Source organism: Acomys minous (assembly GCF_964271855.1).
Source record: "Acomys minous genome assembly, chromosome: 3".
Lineage (NCBI taxonomy): Eukaryota > Metazoa > Chordata > Mammalia > Rodentia > Muridae > Acomys > Acomys minous.
In genome coordinates, this window is record NC_140485.1 from 114,799,461 (window position 1) to 114,817,053 (window position 17,593).

Sequence of the window (17,593 nt, forward strand, 5' to 3'; positions counted from 1 at the left end):
ACTATTTCTGAAGCCTCCATCATCCCACCCATGCACTACTTCTGAAGCCTCCATCATCCCGCCCATGCACTACTTCTGAAGCCTCCATCATTCGATCCATGTACTACTTCTGAAGCCTCCATCATCCCGCCCATGCACTACTTCTGAAGCCTCCATCATCCCACCCATGCACTACTTCTGAAGCCATCATATCATCCCGTCCATGCACTACTTCTGAAGCCTCCATCATCCCGCCCATGCACTACTTCTGAAGCCTCCATCATTCGATCCATGTACTACTTCTGAAGCCTCCATCATCCCACCCATGCACTATTTCTGAAGCCTCCATCATCCCACCCATGCACTACTTCTGAAGCCTCCATCATCCCGCCCATGCACTATTTCTGAAGCCTCCATCATCCCACCCATGCACTACTTCTGAAGCCTCCATCATCCCGCCCATGCACTATTTCTGAAGCCTCCATCATCCCACCCATGCACTACTTCTGAAGCCTCCATCATCCCGCCCATGCACTACTTCTGAAGCCTCCATCATCCCACCCATGCACTACTTCTGAAGCCATCATATCATCCCGTCCATGCACTACTTCTGAAGCCTCCATCATCCCGCCCATGCACTACTTCTGAAGCCTCCATCATCCCATGTATCCACTACTTCTGAAGCCTCTGTTATCCTGTCCATGCACTACTTCTGAAGCCTCCATCATCCCGCCCATGCACCACTTCTGAAGCCTCCATCATTCGATCCATGCACTACTTCTGAAGCCTCTGTTATCCTGTCCATGCACTACTTCTGAAGCCTCCATCATCCCGCCCATGCACTACTTCTGAAGCCTCCATCATTCGATCCATGCACTACTTCTGAAGCCTCCATCATCCCGCCCATGCACTACTTCTGAAGCCTCCATCATCCCGCCCATGCACTATTTCTGAAGCCTCCATCATTCAATCCATGCACTACTTCTGAAGCCATCATATCATCCCGTCCATGCACTACTTCTGAAGCCTCCATCATCCCACCCATGCACTATTTCTGAAGCCTCCATCATTCAATCCATGCACTACTTCTGAAGCCATCATATTATCCCGTCCATGTACTATTTCTGAAATTAGTCTGCAGAGCTTCATGACCTGGAGCCTGGGCATATCTGTGATGCTGTTGGCCGTTTCGTGATTCAGGATCTACTTTCTTCTCCCAGAAAAAGGAGTGAAGAAAAGACAGGGAGCCAGGACAGCAGTACTTGGTCTAACAGTGGTTTTCAATCTTCCTAACACTATGATCCTTTATTGCTTATGTTGTAGTGACCCCCAAGCATAAAATTATTTTCACTACTTCATAACTGTAATGTTGCTACTGTTATATATTGTAATGTAACCCTTTGAAAGGGTTGTCTGCCCCTCCTAAACCATACACAAGGGGTCACGACCCACAGATTGAGAACTAGCTGCATAGCATGAACCAGGATCACAGGGTAAGGAGCAAAGGCTACCAAAAACAGTTCTGTGGTAAGAACTCTCAGAGGCATTAATTAGAAACACTGACAAAAGACGAAAGAAGAACACAAGTGATTTCCACACCTGTGAACTTTATAAGTAGTCACCAAGAAATATTAAAGACAGAAAGTGGAGACAAACAGCCTTTTCCAACATGAACCAGGCTTTGTATGCTGGAGGCTTCTCAGAACCTCAGCCACTAAACTGAAGTAACGCCATCCCAGGAAAGTGACAGTACCTTGGCATGATGCAGGTCAACACCGTACATGGAGAGCCTCTTTGCATTCTCCAAGAACTGAGAGTCAGCTTGTGCTGGAGATAAGCCCCTGGGAATCAGAAGAAACTGTGTCAGCGGAAGATGCAAGCATGTTCACAGTGGATAAAGGAGAGTTGGAACCATAGAGAGCAACTCACAAGTCTTCCTGTGGCAGTCAGCCAACCAGCCTGCTCATTCAAGAAGGTAGACTCCTACACCTACCATTTTATCCCTAAATGATGCTTTTCATTACCCTTACTGGGCAGAAAAGCATGGTCATAGTGGGTGCAACATAGGCTAACTGACTGGAAAACAAACAAATAGTGACTTCAACTTTTTAAAATCATTAAATTCTTATTTCTTCATTTAATTTTGCTAGAACTGATCACAATCACTTAAATTTGATTTGCTAAGTATGGCAAATGGTATAGTGTTCTGTCTACAGAAATGTATTTTTGTTCCTGTCAATTTCTCCAGCTAAAAACACTTAACTGGCAAACAGGTCTTGGGCCCAATAGTCTTCACTTCCACCTCAGCATTTTATACCTAGACATTCACATTTGAGTGGCAGAACAAAGGTCTGTTGAGTAGAATTTAGATACAGGGGGTAGAAAAAAAATCAAATATTGCCCTTTAATTTTTTAAAACAAAAGTCAAAGTATAACACCCCTTAAGCATTTTAAATCTCTGAAAGTTAGTCAAATGTTTTTAGCCAGTACTTCATAAAACTATGGCTTTAAAATTAAAACATTTTATAGCTTACAGAGATGAAACTCGTGAAACTCCATTTTGACAGAAATATGAAAGTACTCAAGGTATACATACCATTCAAGTAATTTAAATAGCCCTCACTAAACCACAGGGCGGTTGGTTGTCTGTGGCCTGCGAGGCGGCTGGACACTCTGCTCTCCCATACCCATCACCACTCCACTTCTAACTCAAATCCAGACGCTTCAATACCCCCTAGGTTTTTAAACAGTATTTTCAGTCAGTCCTTGAAAGTCTCAAACACACAAGAATGTGTTTTGATATCATCTACCCCCACTGCCTCCCTGGCTTTCATATAAAACAGAGAAATAACGAGACTGAGAGGCAGAAGACATGTGAAGCTAAGTGTCAAACCCGTACACACATGTCTGGTTCCTGTGCACGCTGAGGGCAGGAAGGGGAGGGAGAAGGGAGTGTCACATGGGAACGCACACTACTTGGATAGGAGCTTATCCAGAACACAGTGCCCAAGGGTTTCATGTGCAGCGTGGAGGGCAGCTCAGGCGCTGGACAAGCTGCAGAAACAGCATGCAGACAACAAAGCCCAGCTCTCAAATGTCAGCAAGCATTACAGACTATGTCCACCTGCCACGGCATCTGCCTGTGGCTACCAAATCGACAGACCTGTGAGTTTTATGCAGTTCTGCCACCTTTTCTTCCAGCTCCTTGGTCTGGGCTGGGGCAAACTGGAAGTCGCCAAGATACACGCTGTCGTCCTCCTCTGGGTCATAGTCTCCATGCTCCGCCTGAAGGGTGTAGGATCCCAAGAGGGCATGAGTCACAAAGGAGCAGGGCAGGCGGCCAGAGGCGATGTCCTGCCGCAGCTGAAGGCACAAGAAGTATCTGGAGGGACCAAGAGGGAGAAGGGTGGAGAAGAAACACTAGTTAACAGCACAGCCTTTCAGTTCCTTAACTCTCAGAATTCCATTGCAAGCATGTACATTACTGGGACTACTTATAGTCACAGCAAAAAACAGCCTTTCCATAACATGAACAAACTCTAAAAGTTAAGAGAACAGACATCTTGACAGTAATCATTTACAAAAAGAAAAAAAAAAAAAAAAGAGCTAGCCACTCCTTCTTGCCCATCTCCCCCTTCCTTCCATACTCAGACCTTCTTTTCCCACAGTGCCGCTGGCAGCTGGCTTGTGCACTGCCTTGTCTGAGGCAGGCGGCTCACTGCACAGGAAGTCCGAGCACTCTGAAGCCACAGGAGCTACTCTGTAGTCCTGAGCAAACGACCGCACTTGCCCAAGGCTGCTGTACTGCCTCTGCCAGGAGAACTCTTGGAAGGGGAAAGTGGAAGTTACGTGCGTAACAGGCAGCTGGCGCGGAGCCTGGGATCACGAGCTGGCAGCCGTTACAGCAACAACTACCTGAGTCACCGATCTAATGGCTTCACTGTACCACTGGGCAAGAATTCTTGTTTTCTACCAAATCAATATAAAATGTGATTTACTTTCTATGGACATTTTCCCCCCTTTAAGCTCCATTATCAATTCCATACATTAAAACCTGATTTCTACTCAAATTTTACCATTTGCTGAAGTCTCCAATGACCATGAAATACATAACTATTGACCTCACTTTAAAGATCTTTTCATGGTTATCATAATGTCAGGTGATGACCTTCAGTGAATGACGGCTAACCATGGCTGTAAGGCCCACTCATCTCCCCTTTTCCTACTCTCTACCCCATAGGGTAGGGAGGGAAGGGAAGCCTCACGGCTGGTAAATCAGAGAGCAACCAGACAGGTCCAGTTCGGCTTAGCAGTACCTGAGTTTCCATGGGGTCTGTCCCACAGGGGCAAGGGACACTAGCATCATCACAGTCCCACACTTATCAGAGGAGTCACACAAGCTTTGGCCATTGCTCTAGAATGTTCTGGGTAAGGCAGTCTTCTCACGGATACTACGTCTGAATGTTTTTGTGCATTTCAGAAGTCACCTTTGTAAGGAAGGTTGTACTCCCTTAACCTCTAGACCACAAACGTAACTGAACGTCTCTAGAGAACTAGATGTTAGGCTGGTTTCCAGGTTGTCCTGAACTCCCACAGCCCCTGCTGCTCCTTCACGTGTCTCTCGGCCTTGCGCTAGTCCTTGGTCTCAGAGCCAAGATCTAACATTTTCCAAGCAAAAACTGGCAAGAACTTGCCGAATTTCTTAAAATACAAGACTTCATCCTGAATAGTGCTCCCAGCCTCTTCAGAAGCCTCTGACCTTCGAAATGTCAACCCACAGAGAAGGTCCAATAGGGACTGCCACAAGTCTTGAGTAGCTGCTGGTCCTGCTAACACACCGAGGTGGTCGATCACAGCAGACACATATCGTTCTCCCCAGCACAAGATGAGAAACTTCCAAGCACTATTTATACAGAAAGCTAAGCATATGCCTGGCAATAAAGTCACCATCACCATAGCACCGTCACTCCCCACACAGACTACTGCAAGGAGAAGCCGTGTATCGCAGAGGGCACTGCACCCAAAGCCCATCCCATTCACTGTTAGCGGTACTCCACAGAGGAACTGCTCCCTACATGCCAACAGGCCGGAGAGTATGCCCCAGGAGCCAGCGCAGCTACAAGAGCTCCTAGTTATTATTTACTAGCTGCACCTGACTGAATCAAAGACTGATTAAAGTGTGAGTAGTAAGTAGGTACCACAGTAGGGTGTTGTACCCGGCCACAGGCAGCAAGGTAAGAGCAAAGCAACGCCTGCTACTTTTCAACCTCTGCAATAAATGTCCTTCACTTCAAGTTCTCCTGAGCATTACACACTGACAAACCAAACTGGCCCAGGGAAGCACCAACAGCACAGGATCTGGAGACCAGCAGTCTCCCTCCAAGACCCTCTAAAGTGCGACACTGTACAGTCTTTCCCAGCCTTGTGAATAACAGTCCCAGACTGTATGGAACCCTCATTTGCACTACAAGCTCCTCACAAAGCTAAGAAATCCTATTACATACACAGTCTACCAGGACTAAGGTGTCCACAGCCTCCTAGGCTCCCACTAAAGACCCCATCACTCGAGCTCAACAGATAAGATGCTCTGGCTTCTAAACTGAATCTTCTATTTGCAACTTAAGCATATTCTTATGGCCCAGATGATCCAAGAATAAAACAGCTATCGCTGACTCTCCGTAAGCTCTACTCTGTTGATTCTTTTATTGTGCAGGGTAGAGGGGCTACGGAAGAAAAGCTGCCAGCCCACATGACCTTGAAGACAAACATACAGAGGCTGGGGAGAGCTCAGATAGGAGCATGGTTGCTGTGCACACAGAAGGGCCTGAGTTTCGGGCCCAGCACTCATGAAAACCCAGGACAGTGGGGTGTGCCTATCATCTCAGTGCTGCAGGACTGGCAAGGTGGGGTCCTCTGTGGCTTGCTGACCAGCCCATCTAACAGCACCAGCGACAGACCTTGTCTCTAAAAGCAATGCAGGGCTGGAGAGGTGGGTCAGTGGTTAGAGCACATACTGCTCTTGCAGAGGGCTGAAGTTCGGTTTCGAGCACCCATATCAGGTGGTTCATAGCTGCCTGTAACTCCACCTCTGAAGGATCAGACACCTCTTCTCGTCTCCAGGGGCACCTGCACTCACATGTACATACCCACACATATTCAAAATAAAATAAATTTTAAAGTAAAATAACAACAAAGCCAAGGTAGATGGCTCCTGAGGAACATGTGAAGCTGACTACTGACCAACACACACACACACACACACACACACACACACACACACACACATTCTTTACCTAATAAACGCATACATATAAATACACAAAACCAAAGGAAGCAAAGCTGCCAGGACTAAAAAGCCGTCTTAATACTTTAATATAAAAGAAGAACCAAAGAAGAGTAAATAAAAGCTGTGAAATGGTGAAACTTCAGCCTATTTGTGACAAGATCCATTTTTAGGTGAGCATCTAAGCCTGTTTGACCCTAAGGCCATGGAGGTGGGAGAGGGAAACAGACTCCACGAAGTTGTCCATTTACTTCCCCACGCACCCAGATACAAAATGATATATACTAAACGCTTTGAGCGGGGAGGGATGGCTCGGCTGTTAATAGCACTTACAGCTCTTACAGGGGACACAGGTGTGTTTACCACAGCCACACTGGCTCAGAATTGCATGCATGTGATGCACATACAGATGTGCAGGGACAATTCATACCACACTTTTTGTATTGCTTTGACTTTTAGTCCTAGTAACAACCATCCTCACAGAAGAGAGGAGAGCATTTCAAACTGTAAACAGCAGTACCTGGTGATGTCTTCAGTCAACTGAGAAGGATCCGGAGGGTAAAACTTCACATTGAAAGTGAACAGCCAGGGAAGAGCTGTAATTATAAAATGTTAGCTATTTACCAAATAGCAGGTTGGGGGATTTTGTTGTGTTTTGTTTGAGTAATTTAGCATCACCTAGACATTAACAATGAAATGTTTTTTAAAAACTATAAATTGACATACATAAGTCTCTATTAGAGGCCTATAAAAATAAAAGTTTTCATTTTTATAAATATGTATTTTATCTGGCAAATAATATCCATTCAATAGTTCTGAGATAGACTTGTTTCACCCATGGGATTTCCATGGTTAAAAACTCCCAGTTCTTAAAAAAAAAAAAAAAAAGTGGGGATTTCCAAATTGTCAGCAAAAAGACGAGAATGATCACGAGGTCGCAGGAGCCATCAGGAAGAGTGTCTGTATAATAGGAACGTTAAGATTCTAAAGATGGGAAAGTAGGGTAAGACCCTGACATACTTTAGGACAAAACAATGCCTCGGGTTCAGAGAGTGGACTTGTAGGGCCACACTATGTCAAATATCCAGACACTGCGTATACACGCTTCTATGGGGTGACAGGTAGTATCTCCCTTCACGAGGCTGCCATCTCCCAACAGCCTGTTTATCTGTTTCCAGCTGTTCACACCAGCTGTTCACACCAGCATAGAGCTATGTGAGGATGACCATGTGCAGATGTCTTTACTAGAACATCTGTATTTTAGGATATACTTCCAAAACCCAAGAATGCTAAACATTTTCAGCTGAAAAAAATTGTATACATTTATGTACAAAAAATGTACAAAAGATATGTGAAATATATATAACCTGTGGAATGGCTAAATTAAGTAAGTTAACAAAGAAATGATGTATCACATACTTATTTTCTTGTAAGTACACTTTAAAAATCTACGAGTGATTTTAAATTTATTATCTTCAAATTTACCAGGCTACATACAAAGTACTTCAATTAAAGATAGGTTATTTATGTATTAGTTACAGGTAGGCTTTAGACGTACAGCCTAACTGGTACACTGCCAAGATAAGAACCAAAATGTCAGGCAAAGTTTAGGTGTGACATTAGGCTTAACAACACTGCACAACTCAAAGATCTTTCTAACTGCCTACTGCCTACACAAACCTAACAGAATAAATCCAAGGAGTTATTTACCTACTGTAGCTGTGTTCAAAGAGGAGCCAGTGTGAGCATCATTTAAAGAACTCCAGTGTTTAGATAAGCCACACTGAACTGTTACTGCTAGCCCATTTGCCAAACCACAGGCAAACAGCCTGAGATGACTCTAAACAACACTTCATAAATAACCAGGAAATAACATGATTTGTAATCAACATGAGCCCTGCTTGCCAAGTTTTATTTGCAAAGTTTCCTCTCAAGTTTTCAAGTCTTCTTCTGAAGGGCAATTTCCAACAGGAAATATCTGTGACTCTGAGTGGCACAAAACAAACCACAGCGAAGAACTGTGTGGGCATCAGTCACATTTCAGAGGCTGCCCTGTTCTTTTTGGGTCACCTGGCAGATCTGGGTTCAGAGAAAGTACAAGCATTCTACTTTTCTTAGCACACACACTTTACGGAGCGTGTACCCACTGCAGAAGGAACAAAGAAAAGGTTTGGGAGTTAAGGGAGCGCTGGGATGTCAGCGCAGTTAAGGAGCGCTGGGATGTCAGCGCAGTTAAGGGAGCGCTGGGATGTCAGCGCAGTTAGGGAGTGCTGGGATGTCAGCGCAGTTAAGGGAGCGCTGGGAGAGGATACAGAACAACATATAAGCTCAAATGAAAGAGCAGACGTGTTGGGGGATGTTCTGATGTATTTTGATGCTAGTCACTGCTTGCTGTCTGACCAACCTTTTGCTTAAGAAAAAGCCATCCCACCTGGGCAGGGCAGAGGAGATAGATGGGTTTAGAGAGTGAGGAATTCTGGGAAGAAGAAGGACCGCCACCAGGAGGAGAAAACCTGAAGTGAAGAGAGGAAGGCCGCCATGGGTTAGCTGGAGGAGAAGCACATGGCCCGTGGCGTGGATGGAGAATCCAGCCCAGATAAAGAACATGAGCAAGTATTTAAGATTATGGATGGGAGGTAGCTTGATAGAAGTTATGAGAAGCAGATGGCATGGGATTGAGGCAGGGATCCCATGCCTGCCCCACTATGGGAGGTAGTGTAGAGGATTGATATCTGCCCTGCCCCAGGTTAACTAAGGCTATCTTAAAATATAACAAGTGTCTGTGTCTTAATTGATCACTAGCCGGGCCTCCAGGTAATAATGATAATACAGATAAATTTTAAAAACAATACAGAAGAAAACCAGGCATGATTGTACATTCCTATAATCCCAGCACTCAGGAGGCTAAATCAGGAAAATCATTAATTCACTGCCAGAACAGGCAATAATCAAATCCTATTCATAAATAAATAAGTAAATAACATAGAAGGGAAATGATAATAAGACTAAGCTTTGTTATTGAGGACAAAAAAACAAACAAACAAAAAAACCGCAATAAAACAGAAGGATGGGTACCAAAATAGGAGACTGAAAGTGCAAACAGAAGTGCTTCAGTGTTGTGAGGAGGAGAACATGTAGAAAAGGAAGTCTGCAGGTTAGTTCTCGGGAAACGGCAGCTTCTCCCTGGATAGCCCTCAGGCCAGCCTTAGAAGGGCTGTGACAAACTTAAGTAGTCTTCAGACTTCCACCCCCACGTCTAAGGATTGCAGGCTGATGTTGGCTTCAAGCACTCTCAAACGCTGAAGTCCGCCCTGGAACCCCTAGCAGGCATTCCCAGCAGTTCTAACACTTCTTGGCACTGCTATCCCATGCATGGCAGTGTGCAGACGCACATCCACGCAGGCGCTGAGGCTGTTTGAGGGGGAAGTGTGGAATCATTTGGGAATTACTAGTGAAAAAGAAAAGGAACAGGCAGTGACGTGACCTTCAACTTTGGAGGATTGAACTGTGCTGAGGAGATGGCTCAGTGTGCACAAGCATGGCGACTGAGCTCCACCTCCAGCGCCCATGTGAGAGTGGAGCACAGCAGCAGTGGTGTGCACCAGAACCCACACTGGGAGGGAGACTGGGAACCTCAACGGCCAGGTAATCTAGTCAAACTGATGGGCTGCAGGTTCAGTGGACAAGATAGGGAGGAACCAAGGAAGACACCAAAAGTTGACACGAGCACACACACACACAGGCACACAAGTATGTGCATATATGCACACAATCCGGTATATACAACGTATTCATACAACATAAATGTTACCCAAAAACAGTCCAACGTAGTTTTAAAAGCCAGGCTTTTACCTCATACATGTACATTTCACAAACATGTGCGCCTAAGTCTACAGCCTCCTAAAAGGGAAGACATCCACAGTCACAGTACTTTGGTTTTGCTGCTGCTGTTTGAGGTAGGGTTGCACTGTGCGGTCTACGGCGGCCTACAGCTCGTGTGATCCCCCGCTCCAGCCTCTTCAGTGTTAGGACCACAAGCAGCTGGTATCATGTCCAGCTAAACTTACATCCACAGCATCTTACAGGACTGTTGATTTCAGCAAAACAACTTTGCTCTATCCTGTGTTATTGTTACAGTTTTTATTAAAGGCAGAAATAATACATACTAGTTCAAGTGTGGTTTTTTAAATACTCACTTCGGAGCTGTCTCTTTATCTCTTTTGCAGGATCGAGCCAGTTCTGCAGGAAGAAAGAAAACATTAGTTATCCAAAAGAACTACCCCCAAGTCAATGAACAGCTTACAGCCCATACCTCTTATCTCATAAGTAGCTTTCACCAATTAACTTTCTACTGGGCATGTGGGGGGGGGGGCACAGGAGCGTATGTATGTGTGTGAGAGTGTATAATAAAATGGTAAATAGCTTTGATATGATAATCGTAAAATGTAATTTATCTATATGTAATCTTTATTACATAAAACTGTTTCACAAGCTGGGTGCAGTGGCACAGGCCAGTAATCCCAGCCGGCAGACCTGCCAGCCAGGTCTACAAAGTTGAGTCTAGGACAGCCAAGGTTACACAGAGAAACCCTGTCTCAAACCCCCCCCCAAAAAAAAAGAAAGGAAGAAAGGAAGAAAAATATTAAAAAAAAAAAAAAGCTGCTTTACGTATCATCCCACGGACTCTGAAATAATAGGGCATTCAAAGTTCATTCTTACTTAAGAAGGATAAAGTGTGAGTTGGAAACTGCTGATCCTAAACAATCACTTCAACCTCTGAAGCCAACTTCTTCACACCCTTCAGCCTCCTGTCACCACACACCACACCTCCCCCGCGCTAAGTAGAGGTAGAGCCAGGTTAGAGACAGCGTTTTCCTCATCCTGACCTTACCAAAAAGTTACCTATCTATCTGTCATTCTTCTTTTCTTTCTTTCTTCTTTCCTTTTTCATTTGAATTTAGAAAATATAATTCTAAGTAAGGAACATCCTTCCATTTGCCTCTTATTTCTATTCTTTGAGAATGATAACCAAAAACAACACAAAACAAATTTTTAAGAAAACCACTGTCTTAAAGCAAAAAACCAACCAAACAAACAAACAAACAAAAAAGAAAGAGAGAGCAAGAGGGAGGGAGACACCCACACACCCCTACATACCCACACACCCACAGAGAGAGAGAAAGGGGAGAGAGACCCACAAACTCTGAACCACATGAGGATAAATAAAATTTCAAACTGTAAAGTAAAAAGCTGCCACAATTATCAAAACTCTGTACTTTGTGTCTGAGAAACAGCACCCTGATTCTAACCCTGCCTTTACAGCAAGGGAGTCTGATGTTAACAAGTTTCCCAAGTACTGTACTCTAGCACCTGTATTTAGACACCCGTTTGTTCCCACAGAGAGAGAGAACGAAGTGTTTGCTGTTACACATGAAACAAGTGCCTGTCAGTCTACTGAAAAGAAGCAAAAGACCATGGCGCACCGTGAACAAGCACTAACAGCAGCATCCTTGAAAGTAGCCTCAGATGTCACAACCCAGCTCACAACCTCAACTCTGGCCGTGAGGAGCCAGACCATAACCAACAAGGCATGTGTGTCTTTCCTAACACTGTCACAGTCAAAGCTTCACTGAAGAGCCATCAGAGCATGGTCCAGCTTCAGGGCCGTCTCAGCTGCACAGTGCACTAATGTGAGAGGCCAGTGAGAGCCTGGACTGGTACCTCCAGGGCCATGCGAGGAAGCAGCTCTATTTTGTACTCAGAAGAGAAGTGTAGCACTCAGTTTCCTCAGGCTGCAGCTGCTGTCCTGCACAGCTGGCTCACAAATGAGCAGCAAGGACCAGTGCACAACAACAGGGAAAGCACAGTATTCAGCTCCTAGCCTAGGCTGGACTGAGGCTGCGGAGGCGTGAAGGGGGCTACACGTGTGGCACTGAAACCAGAAAGTAATATCCACACAAAGAAAGACGGAGTCTGACAGCTGGTACAAACTCAAATGATAAGATCCCTTATATCTTAGACACAGAAAAGGGACAGAAAGGGAACACTGCTGGACTCATAGACAGACCTCCCAAGCAGTGTCCTTAAGGATAAGCTCACACAGATGGCCTCCTACAGAGAAGCAAAGCGCTTGTGACCCAGGAAAGATCGATGGAACATCATCTTCTTCTGTCATCATGTAGACGGGCCGTAGGGACCAGCTATCACACTTTCCATCCTCAGCACTAATTTCCTCCAAATTACCTGATCAGGGTAAGGGATGGGCCTACAGATCCAGACATTCATGAGTGACAAGTTGGCAAAGAAATTGAAACTGTCGTCACCCTAAGGCCACTTTCCACAACACAATGTCAGATCTGCTCTGGTCTCCTTTTCTATTTCTATGATACTAACACTGAAAAAGCAACGCGGGGGAGGGAGGAAAGTGCTTCTGTGAGCTTTTACTTCTGCTTCTAGGAAGATGTGGTCTGGATATTAGATTCTGCTTTTACCTTCATAAAGCAAGGTTGGATTTCAACTACATGTATAACAAGCACTTCTGGCAATATGGCTTGTAGCAAAATGACTTTTACAATGCCTGGCCAAATGCCAAACTCCATTAACAGCAAAAACCAAGACTTTTCTCTTTAAAGAGAGTTCAGTATCTTTAATGATGATTCGTTTAAACATGAATACAAAAATTACAAAGACTTATAGTTCTGTACTGAAGAATAACATATCACCTGATTCTTTCTGCTCTGGAACTCTGAACACTCACTGCCACTTTTCATAATCACTATCAACTGAAAGACTTCCAACTTGGTGTCCCGACAACCGAGAGGCACAACATTATGCCACAGACAGCATAGATTTTCCCTCAGACAAATTGTTATACAAATTATTTACAGTTTCTGCCTGAATTCCACTTTATAAAATGCTGAAGTAAGTACCTGAGACTTCTTTAAATACAAACAATATTTAGTGTGAGATAACACAGAGCTGGTAGTCTGGCAAAGTGGTGGAGCATGAGCTTGGCATGCACACAGAGACGCACCCCAATCTCCTACAGTGGAAACCTCAAGAACTTCAAGGGAGGACTGATCAACCTAAGTTCTTATGACACTAATAATTTTCTGAAAAAAAATGGAGACTATACACATCTATACTGGGAAGAATAAAAGTTCTTTCACCTAAATGTATTAGAGGACTGGATTTTGTCTATATATAAACAGTAAGGTATCTAAAAAGCTATGCAATATGAACATTATAGCCACACAAGTACGGAATTTGATATATTCAACTATATTTGAGTATTTATCTTCTGAGAAGTGGGTCTCACAAAAGACGCTTCTCTATGCTTGGGACCTCCTACCGCTAAAGCTTAAGCACTAACCCAGTGCTCATCCATGTTCACAAGCACTTTCATGTGACATTTTATAAGAAAAACTAACCACAACGGAAAATGAGGAACGCTGTGTTCCTTCTTCAGCCCTGGCGTCTTCCTGCCAAAGAGAATGTTAGAGTGAACCCGCCAGTCTACGTTACATATTCTTAGAGGATGTTTCAGTGAGCCCCATAGTCTACCTTACACACTCTTAGAGGATGTTTCAGGGAGCCCCATAGTCTACCTTACACACTCTTAGAGGATGTTTCAGTGAGCCCCATAGTCTACCTTACACAGTGAGCCCCACAGTCTGCCTTATATATTCTTAGAGGTGAAGAGGCTGAATTGTCTACCTCTGAGCTATACTCTCAGCCCTCTTTTTACCCATTAGCTGCTATAACAACCTCAGCCTCCCAGACTTTGACCATACCGTTCCACAGCCAAACCCTTGTCATCTTGTCATTGCACAATCCACCCCCTCATTAGAGTTCAGCATCCTATTTCAGATACAATCAGAGTAATGAGGAGAGAAAACAGCCACAAATAAGGCTTGTGATAAATATGCTGATGAAGCTGTAAACTCACCTCCTCTGAGCTGGGGAGAGGAGTGTGGTAGAAGGGAGGCCTGCCCTGGGGTGGGGGAAGGTTCTCATAGCAGGATATTTAGAAAGCTCTTTAGGAAAGGCAGGTATTTAGGTAATAAGAGAAAGAAACTGCCAATAAGGCATGCTATGTAGGAGCAGAGAGGTACATCAACCAGCAAGGCCCCCTTGGGAAGCAGAAGCTGGCATGCACTATCAAGTGCTGTAAGATAGTGCTGAGAAGAAAGCTCATGCCGACTGTGGGGGATTAAACTGCATGCATAAAATGTTTCTAAGTGAGGCTAAGGTCCCAGACACCTGCCTATTCACAGAGGTGAATCCAGAAGGATTCTTCAGGGCACATGGCACGTAAGGGGAAGATAAGAGTTTGCTTCTGAACTGGGAGTGTTCAGTAGACAGCTTAGTGTTCAGGCTTTTAAATCAGGGGTGTTCAACAGAGAGCTGGAGCAGACGGATCAGAAGCTCACACATAAGATATGAACTAAACACTTGTAAAAATGAGTTAATCATATTGTCTGAGTGCTATCTTATTCAAAAGGAATGTTCCAGAAATACTCAATGCCCCAATGTTGTTTACTTGGTTTGTACTAACAAAGTACAACATTTGAATTGTTTTTATATTTTACAAAAATTAAACACTCCTATGACAATGTCAAAAAAAAAAAAGATACAGTTGCCAAGCTACCAGCACTTCCTGTCTTGGAGCTTTGAGGACAAGCATGTGACTGGAGCCACTACCAACCTGTAAACCACAGGAGCAGCTTGCACCTTCGTGTTCTAAGAGGCTCTTGGTTCATTTAGTAAGGTGTGATTACTTCTGAGGAGAGCATCCTAAACAGCTCTAATAAGAATGTGTTCTATGCAGCAGCTAGGCATACACAATTTGTCTTTACTCTAAAGGTAGAATTAAACCACAAATTACTGAGCAAGGATCTGAAGCTGAGCAAGTTGAGAAAATTTAATTTGCATATAATTATCATGCCTAAAAATAAAACCCTTTACTTCATTACTGGGATACGTAAATACAAACAACGGTACTATGAGGGCAATAACAATAACCCCTGTTCCTCCAATGGCTACATGTTATATTGCCTGAGCTGTCAATGCTCTACATAGACAGACGGCTCTTTCACTGTGAGTGCTTGCTCTAAACATCCTCACACAGAGGCTTCACTGACAATCCAACAGAATAAATGGGCTTCCTCTGTAGAATACGACTCTGGACCAACTCAAACATCTTCTCACCCACACCAACCCTAGGTACTGAGAAAGTAAAGCAGACACTTTGGGAGGTGGAGGCAGGCACATCTCTATGAGTTCGAGGCCAGCCTGGTCTACAAAGTGAGTCCAGGACAGCCAAGGCTATACAGAGAAAGCCTGTCTCAGGGAAAGAAAGAAAGAAAAAGAAAAGAAGAAAGAAAGAAAAAGAGAAAGAGTGAGAGAGAGAGAGAGAGAAAGAAAGAAAGAGAGAAAGAAAGAGAGAAAGAAAGAAAGATAGAAAGAGAAAGAGAGAAAGAAAGAGAGAAAGAAAGAGAGAGAAAGAAAGAAAGAGAGAGAAAGAAAGAGAGAGAGAAAGAAAGAGAGAGAAAGAAAGAAAGAGAAAGAGAGAGAAAGAAAGAAAGAGAGAGAAAAAGAAAGAGAGAAAGAAAGAGAGAGAGAAAGAAAGAGAGAGAGAGAAAGAGAGAGAGAAAGAGAAAGAGAGAAAGAGAGAGAAAGAAAGAGAAAGAGAGAAAGAAAGAAAGAAAGAAAGAAAGAGAAAGAGAAAGAAAGAAAGAGAAAGAAAGAAAGAAAGAAAGAGAAAGAGAGAAAGAAAGAAAGAAAGAAAGAAAGAAAAAGAAAGAAAGAGAGAGAGAGAAAGAAAGAAAGAGAGAGAGAGAGAAAGAAAGAAAGAAAAAGAGAAAGAGAGAAAGAAAGAAAAGATGCGAAGCACTTGTCCTAATAATGTTGCTGGCTGCAGGTTAGCCGTGGTCCTGCCAGAAAGGGTTAAGATTTCTATCCTTAATTTACCTCTGAAACTAAAAATCTCTTAAGGTCTATAAATGTAGTACAAACTTCAGATCACAGACCACACTATGCACTTGCTTGTGTCTTGGAAAACTTGGAGTAGATGTAGTCATGGCACAGTCCTGACATCAGGCAGCCCTACTCCAAGGGCCTGCCCAGCACTGGTTGGTTAACTATCCCTGAGGAGAGGTGGCTCAGCCACAGAGACACCAGTATCTTCTACACACGAAGCTACTCAGGTCCACTGAGCAGGACAAACACTTCTTCCAGGTCTCTAAGCGAGCACTCATGGGTACTGTCTCTCAACAGCTTATCTGTGTTTGTCTTTTTCAACAACTACTATACAGGCAACTGCACACATGTAGGTTGGCAAAGTGAACCTACTTGGCCAGCCTCTGTATTTAGTGCATGATGAAAAGCAGGGCACGAGTGAGAGACTCTTACTGAAGAAGACAGTCTTTGAGTTAGATCATCAGTTTTCCTACGACTGAGTCTTTTAATGTATATGTTTTGAATTATCTTCCCCTCAACAATTCATTATGTAAGTTGATTCCACTATGAATTCAAGAGTTAAAGTTTTCTCATAATTTTAAAATCAGCTTTTTCAATTTTTCAATCTCAAGATAGGAAGATATCCCACTGTACACCATCTGCTTACGGTATGAGAAAGCATCATACAAACCCAAATGCCAGAGTCCTTCAGGGAGCTTCTCACACAATAATTTATAAATATTTGCCACAGGGCTGAAGAGACGGGTCGGTGGTTAAGAACACTGACTGCTCTTCCAGAGGACCTGGGTTCAATTCCCAGCACCCATATGGCAGCTCACAACTGTCTGTAACTCCTGTTCCATGGGATCCAACACCCTCACACAGACATACATGTAGTCAAAATACCAATGTACATAAAATGAAAGATAATTATTTAAATATTTGCCACAATCTCATAATAAACATACAAGTTAAAAGTCAGATTTACTCTGAAATTAAACTGCTTAAGAAAAAATAAACATAAAGGACACAAAGTTGAAACTACTCACTTTCTGCTCGGAACTCTCCTGAAACAGAAGTCCAAAGTAGTCCTTCTCCAGGAGATTGAGGTGTTCGCACACTGTGTCAAATAACACTTGTCCCTTAGCACGTTTCTGCAGAAAAACAAAGCACATCTTTACTTTTCTAAAGGAGATCATAAAGGGAAATGAGATGTTGAGGAGAAAAGAGGCAAAGGACACATGTGACCAGAAACAAGAAAGGAGACCACTGGAGGGCAAGAAATGGAGGATGGGGGAGCAGAGAACAACAAAAACAAATTTTATATGAAAAATACCATACAATCTATTTTGTATCCTAATACAAATTATA

The 17,593-nt window shown here is 43.7% G+C and overlaps 1 protein-coding gene across 36 annotated transcripts in view; it reads right to left on the reverse strand.

The window, feature by feature from the left end:
• Positions 1 to 17,593, reverse strand: part of EPB41L2 (erythrocyte membrane protein band 4.1 like 2) — a 156,330-nt gene that overhangs the window by 42,683 nt on the left and 96,054 nt on the right. For all 36 annotated transcript variants that reach the window (XM_084777772.1, XM_084777771.1, XM_084777770.1 and 33 more), the window contains 5 exons: positions 17,272 to 17,376; positions 10,459 to 10,501; positions 6,783 to 6,858; positions 3,143 to 3,361; positions 1,733 to 1,820 (listed from right to left, as the gene is read on the reverse strand). In XM_084777772.1, coding sequence (XP_084633898.1) covers positions 1,733 to 1,820; positions 3,143 to 3,361; positions 6,783 to 6,858; positions 10,459 to 10,501; positions 17,272 to 17,376 — 531 coding nt within the window. The remainder of the gene's footprint in view (positions 1 to 1,732; positions 1,821 to 3,142; positions 3,362 to 6,782; positions 6,859 to 10,458; positions 10,502 to 17,271; positions 17,377 to 17,593) is intronic.